The 18,849-nt window shown below is 37.4% G+C and overlaps 1 protein-coding gene across 1 annotated transcript in view; it reads left to right on the top strand.

Moving 5' to 3' along the window:
* KCNK2 (potassium two pore domain channel subfamily K member 2) overlaps nt 1-18,849 on the top strand; it is a 148,954-nt gene continuing 130,105 nt past the window's right edge. The window contains exon 1 of the mRNA XM_084865523.1: nt 1-245. Within this exon, the coding sequence (XP_084721649.1) occupies nt 212-245 (34 nt within the window). The 5' untranslated portion in view covers nt 1-211. The remainder of the gene's footprint in view (nt 246-18,849) is intronic.

The raw sequence follows: 18,849 nt of genomic DNA, 5'->3' as shown, positions 1-18,849 counted from the left end.
ACTCGCGCACAGCAGCGTGCGTTCGGTTTTGAGTGTTTCTGGACAGGAAATTGATCTATAGGGTAGCACTCACACACAGAAAGCAAACAGTATGGGACGATGGCTTGTTAGTACAAGTGACTCCGTTTTGGAAATTACGGACAAGAAAGCTTGGAGGAAGAACGGCGTTCAAGATCAAAAGCATGATGACTCCTGATGAAAACATCCCCAAATGATGAACCCACGCGCAAAAAGGAACTTCTACTGTGAGTAACTCAGCGATAATCAAGTATTGGGTTTGTTTTCACGACGTCTAGAGTATGTGGAGTAGATTTCCAAGCAAGCACTTGTCTCAGGGAGTTTTCATTATGGGCAAGTCTATAATTAAACTCGTTGGGTGGTTCCAACAGAGGGTTAGTTACTGAGATTTTTTTTCCATTACCTTGCCATCTGCAAGAAATTGCATTTTTTAAAAAAATGTGGACACATTTTATACACTAGGCATGATATAGCAACTTTTAATGGTGTGATGTGTTACTCTGGCAATGGGAAATTGATCACCATAAGTATCTATAAATTCCATCACATTTTTATTCTGGACATTTAAACTTTGTTTACTTTGATTTCATACTATTCTGATTTCTGTAGTCATTTTTTCATATAAAGGAGAGGGAGAGAGAGCACATTATATATAGATACATTATTTGTAATTTGAGAGAATATTAACAATTTCCTTGATGAATCTTATTTGTATAGTAGGTCAGCGATGGCTTAGAGTCTTGGAAGTGGGGAAGAAAAGATATGAGAGTTGAAACTAAAACTTGGGAACTAATACCTTTTTCATTTTTACGTTTTCATATTTATTTGGAAAGTCATTTTTTCGAAAATTGTTTAGATGTCTCTATATAAGACTTGTCGGTTCATAGGAATATTGTTGTGAACCAAGCTAATCAAGAGCGTGACCCTATAAAACATCAAATATTAAGTATAGCTAAGTCCCTCTTTAGTGCCTGGCATTCTTAACAGATAGTTTTTGATTATTGAATATATGCTGGTGTTGGGTAACAGGACAGATATCCTGATTGTACAGTAATCATTTCATATCAGGATTTTACTTTGCAGACTTATCTATGTGTATGATGGAATTCTGTTTAACACAGAGCTGTATAATAATGTGTTTACATTATATCAAATTCTAAATGATTTCTATTCTTGGTTGCTTTTCTTTTGAAACAAAAAAAGAAGAGTTTGTTAAACTTATTGTCTATTTGAAAAGATATAAAGTTTTGGGAATAATTCAGTATATGCAATACCAGCTTATTTCTATTTAGCATGTATTTCCAGGCAGTAGTGTGTGGCATTGGGACTTGGAATTAGCAATTTTGGAGCCCCCTCTGCTGAAGATTGATGGGTAAGCCAAGACACTGGCCAAACTCTGAAATCGGGGAGCTCATTTTTTTTTTTTTTTAGAGGCATGAAAATAAACTATGAAGTGTGTTTATAAAGAAACTCTTGGAGGCAAGCCAAGTATTTCTGGAGAGAAGCAGAAAATATGGAGAAAGGTATTGAGTGGGAGAGAGCTGGAGAGGTAAGATAAATTCACCAGTGATGCCATCTCTATCTCCTATGGTATCAGATAACACTTTTATAATACTCATAGATATTTGCTAAGTGCTATACATGTGGTTTTATTTCATCTTATTAGAAGGGTAGTGGGATCCTTTGGGTAGGAACAGACAGAAGCTGTAACTAAGCAACAGTTATCACCAAGGTAAAATACGTTTGGATAGTCATAAATAACATATGGAATAGGCTTAAATTATCCCTTAAAAGTTCAGTTTAGTCTCCTTCTTAGAGGTATATTTTATAGGTAGTTTATCTAGGTAGTTCTACCTAGAATAAGATATTTTACAGGAATCACTTGGAAGTTCTCGTCAAAATTAGAAGGTCGGTTCTGCATGAACACATTTTCAAGCTAAAAATCATCTGGATTTATTGTGCAGAACTCTGGGACCTCAAACAAGAAATGATGCAACATCAGCTACGTCTTAAGGCTTCCTCTTTTTAAGGAAAGGGAAGGCATGTGATTACAATATGAAAGCCAAGTAAGTAATGTATGATAGGATGATTAAGATTTTTTAGGACTATCTTCAAAGGAAAAATGTAGGCTTAGACCCCCACCAGGCTCAGGATGTGGCTACTGATGACAAATGATAGCATGAATTTTTATGACAGCTTGTAAATTTTTTTCTAGTTAGTTGTTTGACATTAGCAAGATCGGTCAGAACTGTCCAAAGATTTGTTGTGTCACGAGGAATGAGCTTCCTGCCACTGGGAGAGGAGGAGGGAAAAGTAAATACAGGAGGGCCCCAAACACATATATGCACACTCTCACAGCTGATAGCGCAGTTTTGAAAATGAAATGTATTTTAATAAACATTGCCTTTATCATTATGCAAAGTATATGTATACATTTGGGGGGGACACCCTATATTTTGAGTTAAACAAATATACGTTGGAATTCCAGGTCCCCCAATTCTAAAATGTGTGACCTTGAGCAAATTACTTAAACTCTAAGTGTCTGGCTCCTCATATATATAATGGGGTTAATAATTTTTCTGCCTTAGAATTATTGTCAAAATGAAATGAGATCATTTATATCAATAATTTGGCCTGTCACAAGTGTTCGATATGATGACTAATCTACATGACCTTTCTAACTTTGTGGTTTTAATGATTCTAGCTGTTTAAAATAAGCTATATTTTAATTTTAAATATATATGGATATATATGGACACTATCCAAAGATGTAACTCAATAGAAATATTTATTCTTCACCTAGTGGGTTCCTAATATAAGAAAATCATAAAACAAAGCTACCTCACATGCAGTAGAAAAGTATGTAAGGCAATCAGAATGCATGAATTGGAAATAATGAAGTTTCCTTAAAGATATTTTACATGTGATAGGTGATGACATCAATTTGATTGACTGTCCTACAATCCTTGATGATTAAGGCAGTGGAAATGCTGGAGTAGCTATCACTTATTAATTTTCCCCTTTCATCTTGTGTCTAATCATCTTAAGAAAGCCTCTGTAATCAGGAAAGCCATTCTCGGCAGAAATGAATGGCTTTTTGAGAGTTTAAAGACTGAGATGTTCATCTTCAAAATATTTCCTGTGACATCTTTCTAGGGTGACTACAGAAGTCAAAGATTCATGGGTGGGGTTTTTGCTGATTTATTTTATTGTGTCCGTTTGATAGAAGTGCAAAGCACTTGGCAGAACCACCATTCTTATACTACTGCAGACACTGGCTTCAGCAGAGCTTCACATCACAGACAGGAAATGACAAACCTAGCTGTTAGATTTATTATATGGAATGTCGCTATGATTAGAGAGGATGTCAGTAGTGCCTATTGACAGAAATATTATTTTGCATGTATAGAGTGTCATTTTTCTTTTCAAAACATTTCCACATATATTATTTTTTTTGTCACCCTTGAAGTAGAAAGGGATACTGCATTTATTCCATTTGCTGCACTATACGAACAATAAGCCCAGAGTTTATGCAGAATTGTCTAAGGAGAAAGTGGATTATGAACTAACGAGGCTTTGATCTAGTATAATTAGTCTAATGGTTTTATAACCATCTTGTATTTTTATCCATAAATGCTTGATTCACTCAGTCCTTTTATACTTTAGCAGGAACCTTAAACTCCTATTTTGTATTGTACCATCATCCATAGAGGCACAAATAATCAGACACACACAAAAGATATAGTGCAATGAGCTTTAACCTCAGTCAGCTGTGCAGAAAAACCTGAGCATCTGGAATTCTCTGTCTTCTCTACTATCAGAATCTCCCAGACACTTCAAGAGAGTAAATGTGTTCATATTTACTCATTTTAATTTTTTGTTTTGCAAAGGATTCAGGCTACTATTGTACTCTTGGCTGGAATGACATGGATCCAAACAATTGTATTTTACATATTTCATATCATTTATATACTAGAGGCCTGGTGCATGAAATTTGTCTATTGGGGGGAGAGGGCGTGGGGAACCTCAGCCCAGCCTGCATCCTCTTGCAGTCCGGGAGCCCTTGTGAGATGTCTGACTGCCATAGAGGTGGGAGAAGCTCCTGCCACCACCACTGAGCTCCAAAGCTATGAGCCCAGCTTATGGATGAGCGGTGCTCCCCCATGGGAGTGCAATGACCACCAGGGGGCAGCTCCTGCATTGAGTGCCTGCCCGCTGGTGGTCAGTATGCATCATAGTGACCGGTTGGTTTGCCTTTTGGTCGCTTTGCATATTAACCTTTTATTTTATAGGATTTTATATCTGTACTAATAAAAGGGTAATATGTGAATTGGTCATGACACCCTCATAGTAACAACCAAAGGGCAGGCTGGGGCGACCTGTCCAGCAGGGGGGTTAGTGAGGGATGACCAAATGACTGAACAGCAGGCTGTGTGGGGCGACAAGGTCAGCAGAGGGGGCAGTGAGGGGCAACCAGGCCAGCATGGGGGGCAGTGAGGGGTGGCCAGGCCAGCGACCAGACTGGCATGGGGGCGGGCAGTGAGGGGCAATCAGGCAGGCAAGTGAACAGTTAGGAGCCAACAGTCCCAGATTGTGAGAGGGTGCAGACTGGGATGAGCACAAATTTCGTGCACTGGGCCTCTAGTATACACATAATATTCTACACTATTATATTATGTCACATTATATGACAAATTAACCAAGTTACAATATCAGGTAAACTTCTGCTCCATGTCTCTTCAAAGGCTAATAAACTAGATCTTATAAGCATAGATTTTAAAACTTGGGGCATGACTGTGTTTGTTGATTTCAGTGTAATAATCAGAAGTCTTTCTTAGTGTGACTGATGACTTTAGCTAGCAGGTACCACAATTTACAGGTACAGGAGGAACAGAAAACTGTATAGTGGTAGGGTCCACATATCTTGCACAACTTATCCCCTAGGTGACTTTAAAATGAAATGTGTTGATTTTTTGCCCCGTATCAGTAGCTTTATCTGTGCAGTTTTTAAGAGTCTCATGCTCTACCGACTGAGCTAGCCAGGCACTTGCAATCTGTGCAATTTTTAAATGTGAAGTTCCTAATTTTCTTTTCATTGAAAATCTTAAGATTGCTGCATGTTCTGTTTACTACTTTTGGCTGGTGGCATTTCATGAAAAAGTAGGCTTAAAGGGGAAATCACAGAATAGAGGGCTTAGGTGCATTTTGATTTGAATAGAATAAAACTTAGAGAAGATCTTGTTTGTGAACATTGCTAAGACTGTATTAGACTTTTTTTTTTTTCTCCTATGAGAGAAACAGCTTCTAAGGTTAGGCTAAGTGCAGCTGAGCTAATAGAGCTGTGATTACAGGTCATTAAATAGTATGATGCTGAAGTGTTTTGTTTCCATTATGCTGTTTTTATTCTTTTGGAACTTGAGGTCAGAGGTCAAGATGAATTGAACATTCATCTAGAAAAGCAACCAGTAACTTTTAATATCTTGAGATTTTAGAATTCTGAGTGGTGTGACCCTTTCAAAGTTCTTGCTTTTTTTTCTTTTTCTTCATATTTTAAAGGTTTATTTTATTTTTGAAAAAGGTATACAGGGATTCCCACTCCTTCAGGGTAAGATAGTCCGCTCACAGAACACAAATTTTTGTTATATATATATATTATTTTTAAAATATATAAAGTAAAATTCACTAATTTTGTATGCTTAGTTCTGTGAATTTCCATATATAGAGAGTCTTGTAACCACCACCACAATCAACATACTGAACAACTCATTCAACCCAAAAATAATCTATCTTGCTGCCCTTTTGTAGTCAAAACCTACTCCATTCTTAACCCCTTGAAACAGGACCACTTACCTTTTTTCTGTCTCTATAGTTTTGCCTTTTCTTAAAATGTCATATTAGTAAAATTATAATTTGCAACCTTTTGAGTCTGTTTTCTTTCACTTAGTGGAATGCATTTGTAATTCATCTATGATGTCATGCCTATCAGCACTCTATTCCTTTTTATTGCTGGTCAGAATTTTACTTTATCAGAGTTTGCTGATTTATTCATCAATGAAGAACATTCATGCTGTTTCCAGTTTGGGGTCATTATGAATAATGACATACTTTAAGCATAATATATTTTAAACATAGTTTTTTGTGTGGGTGTAAGTTTTCATTGTTGTAGGGTAAATGAATACCTACAAGTAGGATTCCAGGTCCTGGGGTAAGTGTACATTTAAATTTGTAAGAAATGGTCACAGTTTTCCAGTGACTTTACCATTTTGCATTCCTAACAACAACATAGGAGAGTTCAAGTTACTCTGCCTCCTAGTCAGCACTTGGGATTGTTAGATTTTAAAAAATTCTTAGCTATTCTACAATGTGTGTAAAGACATCTCACTGTTGTTTAAAATGTTATCTTTTCATCTAACCTTGCCAGCTGGGTTAACTTAGGTAAGTTACTAAACCTAATTTTCAATCTGAATATCTTATTTGATAGAATATCTGTTCAAATAATTTGTCAATTTAGCTGAAATTTATTTTTGTATTATTGATGTTGAGAATTATTTTTAAATTGTGGGTATAAGCCCTTAGTTGAATTTGTGATTTTAAAGATACTTCTACTGTAGTTTTTCTTTTATTTTCTTAACTATATTTAAATATATACTGTATATATATATTTGATTTCAGAGAGGAAGGTAGAGGGAGAGAGAGAGATAGAAACATCAATAATGAGAGAGAATCATTGATTGGCTGCCTCTTGCACACCCCCTACAGGGGATCAAGCCTGAAACCTGGGCATGTGCCCTTGACCATAATTGAATCTGGGACCCTTCAGTTGTTCTGTCCACTGAGTCAAACTAGTTAGGGCTTAACGACCTTTTATAGAGTTTGGTGTTGTTCTGTCCACTGAGTCCTAGGCTGATGTTCTGTCTACTGAGTCAAACTAGTTAGGGCTTAACACCTTTTATAGAGTTTTAGTTCTTATAACTTATAGTTGATCTATTTTTCTTCTCATATGGACCAAGTTCTTAGTGTTGTATCTAAAAATTCTTTTCTTAACCCAAACTCATGAGAATTTTCTTTTGTTATTTTTTAGAATATTTATAATTTTATATTTTACATTTGGGTCCATTATCTACTTTGAGTTAAGTTTTTCATAAGGCATGGATTGAAATACATTTTTTTTTCATATGAATGTCCAATTGTTTCAGCACCATTTGTTGAAAATATTTTTTTTTAGTTTTATTTTTTTAAATTGATTATGGTATCACATAATTGTCCTCATCATCCCATTACCATCCCAAACCCCTCTCTACATATGCTCCCACCCCCCTGTTGTCCATGGCCACTGGTTAGACTTATATGCATGCACACAAGTCCTTTGATTGATCTCTCCCTTTACTCCCACCCTCCCATACCTTCTCTCTGAAGTTTGACAGTCTGATCGCTGCTTCTCTTTCTCTGAGTCTGTTTTTGTTCATCAGTTTATGTTGTTCATTATTTTCCCTAGATGTGTGAGATCATGTGATCCAAGAAATACCCTTATAAGAATCGAAACTGAGACAAGCCATAATGGTTATGTTGAGAGGCAAATGAATCAGTCTGTAGTGAGTTCCTTTCTGGGCCAACAGTTCTTTTGAGTCCCAATTTCAATGTCAAACAGTTCCTTATGTGTACATGTCAGCAATGATATTTCAGATCTGGTTGGTGGACAAATGGTGGTGATGTGTCCAACTGTCTCTGGTTTGGTCCTGGTTTGGTCCTTCAGAGACACACAGCTGCTATCTGCTAGTATGGCGAGGTGTTGTCAGTGTCTTCCATCTCTGAACTGTTTCTCTTCTGTCTTCATGGCTGGAGCATTCCTGTAAATTCCTCTCTGTTGCAAGAATCCAGATGGTCTCGGAATTGTTTTCTGAAAATATACAAACATATTCTCAACCAAAAAAGTTAATAAAGGGATATTTTCTATAAATTTGAGTTGGGATCCTTTTTCATTTTAATTTTTTTGCCCAAATGATTTTCCTCTGGCTTGTTTTGACACCATGTGTGTTGTTTTCATGGGTATTTTGCTGTTAGCATTTCGAATGAAGGTTAATTTTCTAAAGAACAATGTTGAAAATATTTTATTCATAAAATCCTTTGCACTTGTGTTCAAAATAAGTTGACTATATTTTCAGATCTATATCTGAATTCTCTGTTTTGCCCCATTAATTTATGTGTGTATGCTTTCACTAATACCATATTATCTTGATTAGGATGGCTATACAGTAAGTCTGACATCAGGTAGTGTGAGCCCTCTAAATTTGTTCTTCTCTCTCAGAGTTGTTTTCTGTCTCCTTTGCCTTTTCATATAAATAATTTTGAATCAGCTTAACAGATTTATACTAAGTATTTCATTTTCTTGAGCTACTATTAATGGTACTTTAAAAATAAATTTTGAGTGTTAAACTGCCTTACATCATTTCCAGGATTAATTCCACTTGGTTCTGAGGTTGAGGTGGTGTGTGCGTGTGCGTGTGCGTGTGTGTGTGTGTGTGTGTGTGTGTGTGTGATTAAATTTGCCAATAATTGTTGAGGATATATATATATATATATATATATATATATCGATATATATATATATGGTGTTCAGCTGCAGTTTCCTTTTTCTTGTATTGCCTTATTATTGCTTTTGTGTCAGGATAATGCTGACTTCATAAAATGTCAAAAATTCTGCTTTCTGGCTCTCAGAATGTAAAGATGTTAACAAGTGTTATTTTAATAGAGAGAAATTAGTGCTGAAGAACTGGGTGGTAATCTAAAGCATGTGTAATAAATAAAAGCAGTGGATCACATAATTCATAAAATTCAGTGAGACTATCTCAGGAAATTGTTTAACATGATAATCTATGTATGATGTAAGTTATAAAATTACATCCATCCAGATCACCTCTCATCCCCACCTTCCCGTCGTAAGGTTATGTTTATATAAGGAATCCATCTGGTAATTTTTCCACAAACTAATGAGAGTATGGTTAGTGTTTCCATGCCTATCCTGAGCAGTATAATAGGTATGTTCCACAGAGAGATGGATTTCCCAGAGGTAGGGGAAACCTGTATTTATCCTCCTGTTTTCTTGATGGTACAATTGCAGGTTGCTTTGATGGTATTGTGATGCCAAATATAAGAATATCAATTTAAGGAAGAGAGTCTAAACTCTGAGATTAGAGCAAGGAAGACTGGTTTGGTGGATGTCAATCCTTTTAGTTCAGGAACAATGTGGGAAGTCAGTATAACATAATACAATGGTTATGAACTCTGTAGTTAGATTGCCTGGCTTGACCTTGCCAGCTGGGTTAACTTAGGTAAGTTACTATACCTCTCATTGTTCATTTTAAAAATAACTAGTTTAAAGTTTCTTTCCCATTTTCTTCTTATCTCTGGTTTCCCTGGTGTGAGTTCTCTGTTTTGTTGGGCTCCAAGTCTCTGGGTTGTCTTCTGTATATTGGACTCCTGAATTTTACATTCTGGAATTATTCACTTTAAAAGGTTTAACTTCCTGCAGTAATCCTTTGTGTGAACTGGGTCCAGTAGCAGTCAAGAGCAAAGGGCTCATGGTAAAATCGAAAGGGCTAGAACAATGGCCCAAGTGGTGAACTCTCACAATCAATGAACTAGGGCTCTCTTCTAGAACGGGATGACTCCTAAGTTCACACTTTGACACACTTCTTTAAAAAACAAAGCACTTTTGACATTCAAGTTTTGAAAATAACATGTTTGTGGTTTAGTCCTTGCATTGGCATTGTTTGCAGTTGTTTTTAATTATAGAGCTCTATTATTGGTGTTTAAATTTTATTTTTATTTTAATTAGTAAAAAAAAAAGGGTGAGATGTAGAGAGCCTCCTAAGAAGACACATGGACATTCTTTTAATTCTTATCAGCTGAGCCCGAGGGCACTGGCAGAATCCTCTTATCAGTACTAATTTCTTAATCCATGTGCTTGGAATGAGGAACAAATAGGACCTGGATTCACCAAGGTCTCAATATGCTAAATCTTGTACCAAAAAATAAGGAGCTTACCCAGATTTTGATGAATAGAATCTGGGCACACCCAAAACTCCTTTAGACCTTAAACTCCCCTTTGGAAGCCAATATAAATAAATAAATAAATAAATAAATAAATAAATAAATAAAAATACAAAAAACACCAAGGGAATTAAAAAACCTGATGAACTATATTAACTGTTTAATATAATAGAATCAGAGGTATGGAAGGGGAGTGGACTGATGATTCTCAGGAAAAAGGAGTGGGGGGTGCGGGAAGAGACTGAACATAAACTGTGCACCCATGGATGAGAACAATGGGGGGTGGGGAAAGGGCAGAGGGTGGGGTAGGAACCTGGTGGAGGTTCCAGGTTCCTACCCCACCAGGGAATGAGAAACTTTTGTAATAATATGGAACAATAAAGGTTTATTTAAAAAACAAAAACAAAAAAACAAAAAAAAAAGCACTTCATGCTTTGTGAAATTTCTAAAAATTGCTTTGGAAATATTCTAAAAATTGATGAGGAGATGAACATGGACCATCTTATCATTTCATATAGTGAAGAAGTGCTTCAGACTAATAAGGCTGTGCCATTGGTTCATCAAATTTAAAAGGATACTATTAGATGAAATTGGGAAAATTTGAGTAGGATAATAATTGCAATAAACTGAAATTCTTCAAATGTTTTGATCCATGAGATTATAATGATAAGAAATAAGTTAACTGGAGATTCGTGGAAGGCCTTTTTATGAAATTGAGGGATAAGTAGGAAGAGCTAGTGATGACAATGGGGAAAGTATAAGTACACAGCTGGGAGATGGAAGAGCTCAGTGTTGTGTGGCTTGAAGATAGTGGGTGGAAGGGAGAGAGGTCAAAATGAGGTAAGAAAAATACACAGGGCCAATCATTCAGAACCACGTGGTCATGCTAAGGACTTGATCTTTTATTCTAAATGCAATAGAAACTTTTTGAAAAGTTTTATGCAAGAAAGGGATGTGATCACATTTGCAGTTTTAAAAGACCACTCTGGCTGCTAGATGGCCAATGGACTGGAGGAGTCAAGAGCAAAATCAAAGAGACATAGAGATAGAAATAGATTTAGAGATAGAGATAGGGGTAAGAGATGTGAGATGAGAAATTCAAGGGAGGAATGGAGAGAGAGAGGAAGAGATAGAGAAAGAGAGAGAGAGAGAATATATGAGATTGAGTGAGAGAGTAGGGGCCACTGCAAGTGAGAGATGAAACTGGCCAGGCCTGAAAAGCACTTAATGGAATTCCATTCTCTTTCAACATGAAAAAAGCAAACTAAGAAAGACCTATTGCTCTCTGGAGTATAATCTATGTCCTAAGTATCTAATAAAAACAAGCCCTTTCATCTTTATTCTACTATTATAAAAAACTGGATGTAGCAGGAGGATTTTGTTCAACAGGCGTCATCATAGACACATTGACTGGTTGCTTCTCATTTGCACACAACCGGGGCTGGGGATAGAACTTGTAACCTAGGTACATGCCATTGACAAATCAGTGACCCTTTGGTCCTTGGGCCACTGCTGTAACCACTGAACAAAACTGGCCAGGCTGTGAGGACATTTTAAAGGATGGTTTTGTGCTGTGAACGCCATTAATAATGTTTGGGATCAAATTTATAGAATAAGTGTATCTATTAAATAGCTTTGAAATATTAATAAGGAAAGATAAAGCCTGAATACAAAGGCATTTAGCTCTCTTTCTTGAATAGCTTGCAAATTGGCTAAAACCTAGTGACAACACTTACTTTCTTGTAGGGTTCATATACTACCTCAGAAGCCAACTTCAAAAAGGGAATTCCAAAAACATTTTCAATATTAGTATATTGTAGTGGCTTTCCAGTGTCATTATTGCAAGATGTACTCATTTTGATGTGTGAATTCCAAAAAGTTTGCTTTCTACTTTATTCTGTGTTCCTACCATCTTCACTCAAAAAAGTAATTGGGATTAAAGAATCCTCAAATAAAATGTCATACATGACACATCACTTCTTAATTTCATTTTATAAGTCTCCTGATCTGCCTAACTAATCTTCTATAAGCAAACATGTTTTGATAATGATGAAAAGATTTGACTTAAGCATTTCAATGATTTTTAAATTATCTAATTTTTTAAAAAACACAAAATGTATATTTTCCTTGATAGGTGATGGTTGGTTATTGGCTATTAAGAACATATTTTTTAAATTTACAGAAATTGTCATCTATCTTTGGACAGTGAAAAAGTTATGCTTGAGATAGTCATGTGATGTGCTTATGAGTCTTAGTCTATAAAGCTGAATGTTTAAGGAATATAATTTGATTTTTCTAGTAAGCAAAGTTGATTTTTGTTTCAAGTTTCCTATTTTACCTGGTAGAAATTTAATCATGATCAATTTGGGGGTTCTTTCATTGCTTCAGGGTCTTTTCAGTCAATTCAGTGTTTTCCCAAATCCTGGGGTTGCTTCTAGGTTCCGGAGCTTTCTGTGGTTCACGTTCTTGTCATGACATCTGCCTTGGCAGCATTTGCTGTGTCATCTCTCATCACTGAGTCCTCATAGGTGGTGTCTTCTTATCCTAAATATGAGGCCTCTTCAAGTCTGCTCGGCAGTTTCTGAGCCCCTCTCAGGAGACACCAGCAATGTGTGGAGGTTCTCTTGTGCATTCTGGGTCCACAGGGGATTCTCTGATGCTCTTTGGTGCCCTTTGGTCAGATACCGTTTGCAGTCATTGCTTCTCTAGCACCACCGTGCTGAGCGGGGCACAGGACATTTTATTTTATTTTATTTTTATTTTTAAAATATATATTTTATTGATTTTTTACAGAGAGGAAGGGAGAGAGATAGAGAGCTAGAAACGTCGATGAGAGAGAAACATCGACCAGCTGCCTCTTGCACACGCCCCACCGGGGATATGCCCGCAACCAACGTACATGCCCCTGACCAGAATCGAACCTGGGACCTTTCAGTCTGCAGACCGACGCTCTTCCACTGAGCCAAACCGGTTTCTGTGGCACAGGACATTTTAAAGAAATGTGCTGCCGTAATTACTGGGGTCTTCTGAAGCAAGTTTCAGGTCCCAGGCTTTGCTGGAATCCCAAACCTGCCTTGGGGAGACGAATCCTTCCCCTGCTAGAGCTGGCCGGGGTTCACAAGAAGTTAGGAGCATCTAATCTTTCTTCCTCTCTCTGATTTTTCTCTCCTTTTCCAGCACAGGTAACCTTTATGTTCCCTAAAATAGAAAATTAAAAAAAACCTTGGGTTTTATACATTACTATTTTTCCAATTTATGTTTACATGAGGACTTTGGTTTTTGAAACTCCAGAATCAGTCACTTACTTCTTCATCCTTCTCTCCTTCCCGGAGCCTGGGAGTCTGGCTGGAAGAGGCTTTATCACTGGGGTAGAGTCTCAGAAACACACAGGAATCCCTAGGAATGAAGAGAAAGAGCTCAGTCATACAATACTCATGTATGAATAGTATGGTTGTTTACACGTGGCTTCCCACAGCCTACAGATTTTTAAACTGAAGGGAGTGAGCCAGGGGTCTTCAAACTACGGCCCGCGGGCCACATGCAGCCCCCAGGGGAGTCTGATCCTGCCCGCCAGGTTTTTTGGGCAGTGAGCGCAGCCAAGGTGTTACAGTAGGAATTAGTAGTTCATATAGTCCGGCCCTCCAGCTCTCTGAGGGACCGTGATCTGGCCCCCACTTTAAAAAGTTTGAGGACCCCTGGGCCAGTGAGCCTTCCCTTTTAATGGAGCTATTGCTACTGTGAAATAGCTGCGTACTATATTCCTTTCAAGCGATCCATCTTGCATTATATGAACTTTCTTTAAGGCTCAGTTTGTATTTTTGTTGTATTTACCCCCCACCCCCCTCCACACATATTCTTGAAAAAAATGGGCTCTTTGGACTCCAGCCAGCCCTCTATTATAAGGACATCTTTCTTTGTCCCCTATTTGACAAAGAGAATCACTGCTGTGTGCGCCAGTTGTGCATAGCTGAACGAGTCAGTTCACTGAGCCTTTAATGAATCACCTTTTAATATCTGTCCCCTGGCCACAAATATGTCACTTCAATGGTATTTCGTAGTTTGAATTCAGTTACAGGGGAGCATTGTGAGAATGGAGGGATGACAATATTTTAGATTAAATGACTCCACCGCAGTTACAGTCAATAGTGGAGGCCCTAGTCAGTGACCGTGGCCATGTTACAGAGCTGGGATATCAGGATATGCAATACAGCTGAAGTCCATTAAGCAGCAAATGTATTTTATTTTTTTAAATATGTTTTTATTGTTTTCAGAGAGAAAGGGAGAGAGAGAGAGAGATAGAAACATCAACGATGAAAGAGAATCATGGATTGGCTGCCTCCTGCACGCCCCCCACTGGGAATGGAGCCCACAACCCGGGCATATGCTCTTGACTGGAACCGAACCCGGAACCCTTGAGTCTGCAGGTCGACACTCTATCCACTGAGCCAAACCAGCCAGGGCAGCAAATATATTTTAAGAAGCACCAAATTCCTAGATTTGTTTTAACATGTACTTTACTAATGGGAGTGATTTAAAACAATCACAGCCCTAACAAGTAGTTTTTAGTTTGCAAGGCCCTGCTTTCTAGGCGAGAGAATTTAGGTGACAGAAGTTGCTGATCTGCTGCAGCGATGTGATGCTTGTTCCCAGAGAGCTGACTCTAAATTTTATATGATGTCCTATTTTATTTGTTTGGCTTTGACTCCCATCCACTGCACCCCCACCCGCTGCCTTTGATGTTCTTGTTGTTGGGATATGGGTGAGAGGAGGGGCCAGCTGCACATCAGCTCTGGGGGGTTTTCTCATTCCGCTGCCCGGAGTGGGCGGGAGAAAAGGCATGTGGCCCCTTGTGGCTGGGGGCGGCTATTTCGCTTCTGGCAAAGTAGTGAGGGCATGAGCTTCCTAAGGCAGGTAGGTACAGGGACCTGCTGGGGAGAGTGCTTCTGCAGACACATTCCCACGCTGACACCCTGTGGGGTCCTTTGGACCCGAGGACAAGCCGCACAGACTAAAGCCGTCTCTGGATGGGGCCAGTGTTTGCAAGCTGGAGCCAAGGTGAGGGCCGTGGCAGGAATCAGCCGGCATGCGTGTCAGCTTCTTACAGCGTTAGGTCACAGTGTTAAGAGACCCATTGTCACAGGTGCTGGGTCCGCTTGCTCAGAGAACAATCCTGGCATGGAAGGCCATGCACTCCGAGGCCACTTGAGGCTTGTTAACACTGCTTTCATACAAAATGCTTGTGCGAGCCCGTGCCCCAAAACAAAGGCTGTCCAGGAGATGACTTGTGGTGTTCTGCCCTCAGCCTTTCTCACGGTATTCCTCTGACTTCTCAAAATCTGACCGAAGCAGCTTCTTCACAAAGCTTTTCAGGCCTGAAATCCCCACTGAACAAATGTCACTTAACTATCCAAGAGTCCTAAATGAGAAAAAATATCTCAGGGATTCATACATTTTTTATACCATTTAAGAGAGACAGTTGTGATAGCTATACATCACAACTGTCTCACTGTTGTCTTCCTATCCATTCCCACCCGCCAGAAGTAATATATTCGCCGGCAGACTGGCCTTCCACGTCTTCCTTCTGGCTCAAACAAATGTGCATACCTCTAGGAGTTTCTTTTTTTTTTTCACGGAAATAAAATCGTATTATACCCTTTACATGGCAAGTGTGTATTTGGCTTAATGATACATCCTGGTTAGGAGCCAGTATGTCTAGTGGTGCAGAGCAAGGCTCCAGGGTTTCACTGCCCAAGTTCAAATCCATGTCCTGGAGCTAAACAGCCCTGTCACTTCGGGCAAGTATGGTAATTCAACCTCTTAGTTTTCTCATTTGTTAAATGAGGATAATGATAGTTTGAATCTCACAGGGTTGTTGTGAAGGTTAGATAAGTTAGTATGTATAAAATGTGTAGAAAAGCACACTCAATACACTTAGCTATACATTGCTGGTAGAGGCTAGAAAAATATGCATATACACACAAACGTATCAATTTATGTAGATGAGATGACCATAGGTTTTCATTTCAGAATAATATTCCTTTTTTATAGTTCTTTTGCTTTTTTCCTTCTCCCTATATTTGCTTCTCCTACTCCAAACACTTGAAGTAGCATAAACATTATGTGCCAGCCTTCGGACCAAAGGGTCCCGGGTTCGATTCTGGTCAAGGGTATGTACCTTGGTTGCAGGCTCCTCCCCAGCCTGGGCACTAGTTGGGGTTCATGCAGGAGGCAACCAATTGACGTGTTTCTCTCACATCGATGTTTCTCTCTGTCTTTCCCTCTCTCTTCCACTCTCCCTAAAAATCAATGGAAAAATATCCTCAGGTGAGGATTAACAATAAACCAAAACAAACAAACAAAATATTAGCAAGTAAAAACCCCCTTAACTCATGTAGTCTTCTATGTATTGTTCTGTAATGTTCCTGATGATTATCAAACCAAGTCGCATATACATATGCACATATATATATATACATATACACATATGCACATATATGCACCCATAAATCATTTTCATTGTTTGCTCTACAACAGTGAGATTATATACTACACACATATTTTTGGGAGAGGGGCATCTTACCTTTCTCACTTATTGCCTTTGGAAATCCCTCCAGCTAACAGATATAAACAATTATGTTGTTTTCATGGATTATTCTCTGAATTATCTGAAGAATATTATGTTCTGTAGACTAATATAATGTTTTTCTTTGTATACACATTTTTGTCAACTTGGATGCTACAGTAAACATCTGGGCTCACATATTTTTATTTACTGATGGTTATATTGCTGTGGGCCATATACTCAGGGGAGAGATTGCTTGGTCAAAAGGTTTATGTATTTTTAATCTTAATAAATGTTGCCAGATTGCTTTCCAAAGGAGCTGTATCCATTTACATTTCCACCAGCAATGCAGAAAAGACTTTTCCACATATCCCCACTGACAGTATGACCACTATTTAAAATTATTGCCAGTCTAATAGGTTTAAGTTGGTTTATTGTTAACAGTTTCCATTTCCCCATTAGTAAATTTAAAAATATATATTTGTTGGCCTTTGCAGCTGTTCATCTGTGAATTGCCTATTTATATTCTGTTGCTCATTTTTCTCTTAGGCTATTGTCTGTTTCTTGTCAATTTTTAAAGCTTTCTTCAGATAATTATAGCTTTTAAACCCTTACCTGTCATTTGTTATACAAACATGTTTTTTAAATCTATTATTTGCTTACTGCCTTTATTTATAGTATCATCTACCACAAAATAGTTCTTTATTAGCTTCTGTCCAGGTCTTCCCTAGAAGTTCTAATAAAATATTGAAATGATATTTATATAAAATCGTTTACCTATCTTTTGTATATGACATGAAATAGGATTATTTAAAAAAAATTTAAGGATAAATATTCAGTTTGGGGAGTAGTTTTGTGAATATTTTTTCTCTCCCAATTAAATTATACCCTAGTCAAAGATTAATAGAATTCATAAACTTCCCAACTGGCATGGCTCAGTGGTTGAGCATTGACCTATGAACTAGGAAGTCAAGAGTTCTATTCCTGGTCAGGTCACATACCCGGGTTGCAGGCTTGATCCCCAGTAGGGGGCAAGCAGGAGGTGGCTGATCAATGATTCTATCTCATTATTAGTGTTTCTATCTCTCTCTCCCCCTCTCCCTTCCTCTCTGAAATCCATAAAACAATAAATAAATAAATAAATAAATAAATAAATAAATAATTAAAAATCTAAAAGATTCATAAATCGCATAGATTCCCTGCCTTTCTCATTCAATTCAGTTTATATTGTTAGTTTAAAAGGAATGTTTACTCTTTTTTTTCTGAAAGTACATGTTACCAAAGTAGAGAAAGTCCATTGATTTTAGTCTGCTTTACTGGTATCCAGCCATTCCATAAATTCTTTTATTAATACTCATAGTTTTTCTCTTTTTAAGTTCTCTAGGACTTATAGATACATAATCATGTAGTCAATAAGATAGATATAGTTTTATCTCTTCATTTTTAATACTTATACCAAATACTTAATTTTCTCATCTCATTGTTTTCACTAGACTTTCCAAACTAATATTGAATATAGTGATAACAAGATCTTTGCTTAATTCCTGAGTTTTATTTGTTTATTTATATTTATTTTTGACATTGAGAATACTTCTGACTTTTAGTTTTAGTAATATTTAAATGGTTATATTTCCTATCACACTTAAAGATTTTTATTGAGATTGGCTGGTAATATTGTCAAATGTCATTTCAATATCTATTAATATGGTCATATGAGTTGTTTTCCCTCAACTTGCTGAAACACTAAATTATGATGATAAATTTTCTAATTTAAACCTCTCTTTGCACATCTAGAATAAGCCCTACTTCATTCAAGATTTTTGTTGATATGTATCTGGATTATATTTGTTAATATTTTAGTTAGAATTTTTGCATTGACATTCCTGAATGGGATTGATCTATTTCAATCAATATTTGCTATTTAATTTATGGTTGCTTCATATAAAGTTAGGAAATTTTTCATATTTCCTGTGGTCTGAAATAGTATATATTATATTCTTTAAAGGTCTGCTAGACTTCAGCTATAAAAATATCTAATGGATCTTACTTGCCTTGTGTGTTCACTTCTATATAAATTGCCCAATAAAAGTTTTCTTTAGTTTCGCTACTCATTTACTCATATCCCCCCACCCCCACCCCCACACCCCTGCCCCCACTTGCTGGTACCTCAGGAGACAAAGGCTACTTAAGAGTTGATGGTAAACAGAATTGGTGTGTGT

This window comes from Pipistrellus hanaki (genome assembly GCF_964339955.1).
Source record: "Pipistrellus hanaki genome assembly, chromosome: 18".
Lineage (NCBI taxonomy): Eukaryota > Metazoa > Chordata > Mammalia > Chiroptera > Vespertilionidae > Pipistrellus > Pipistrellus hanaki.
This window is presented reverse-complemented; position numbering and strand designations above follow the sequence as displayed.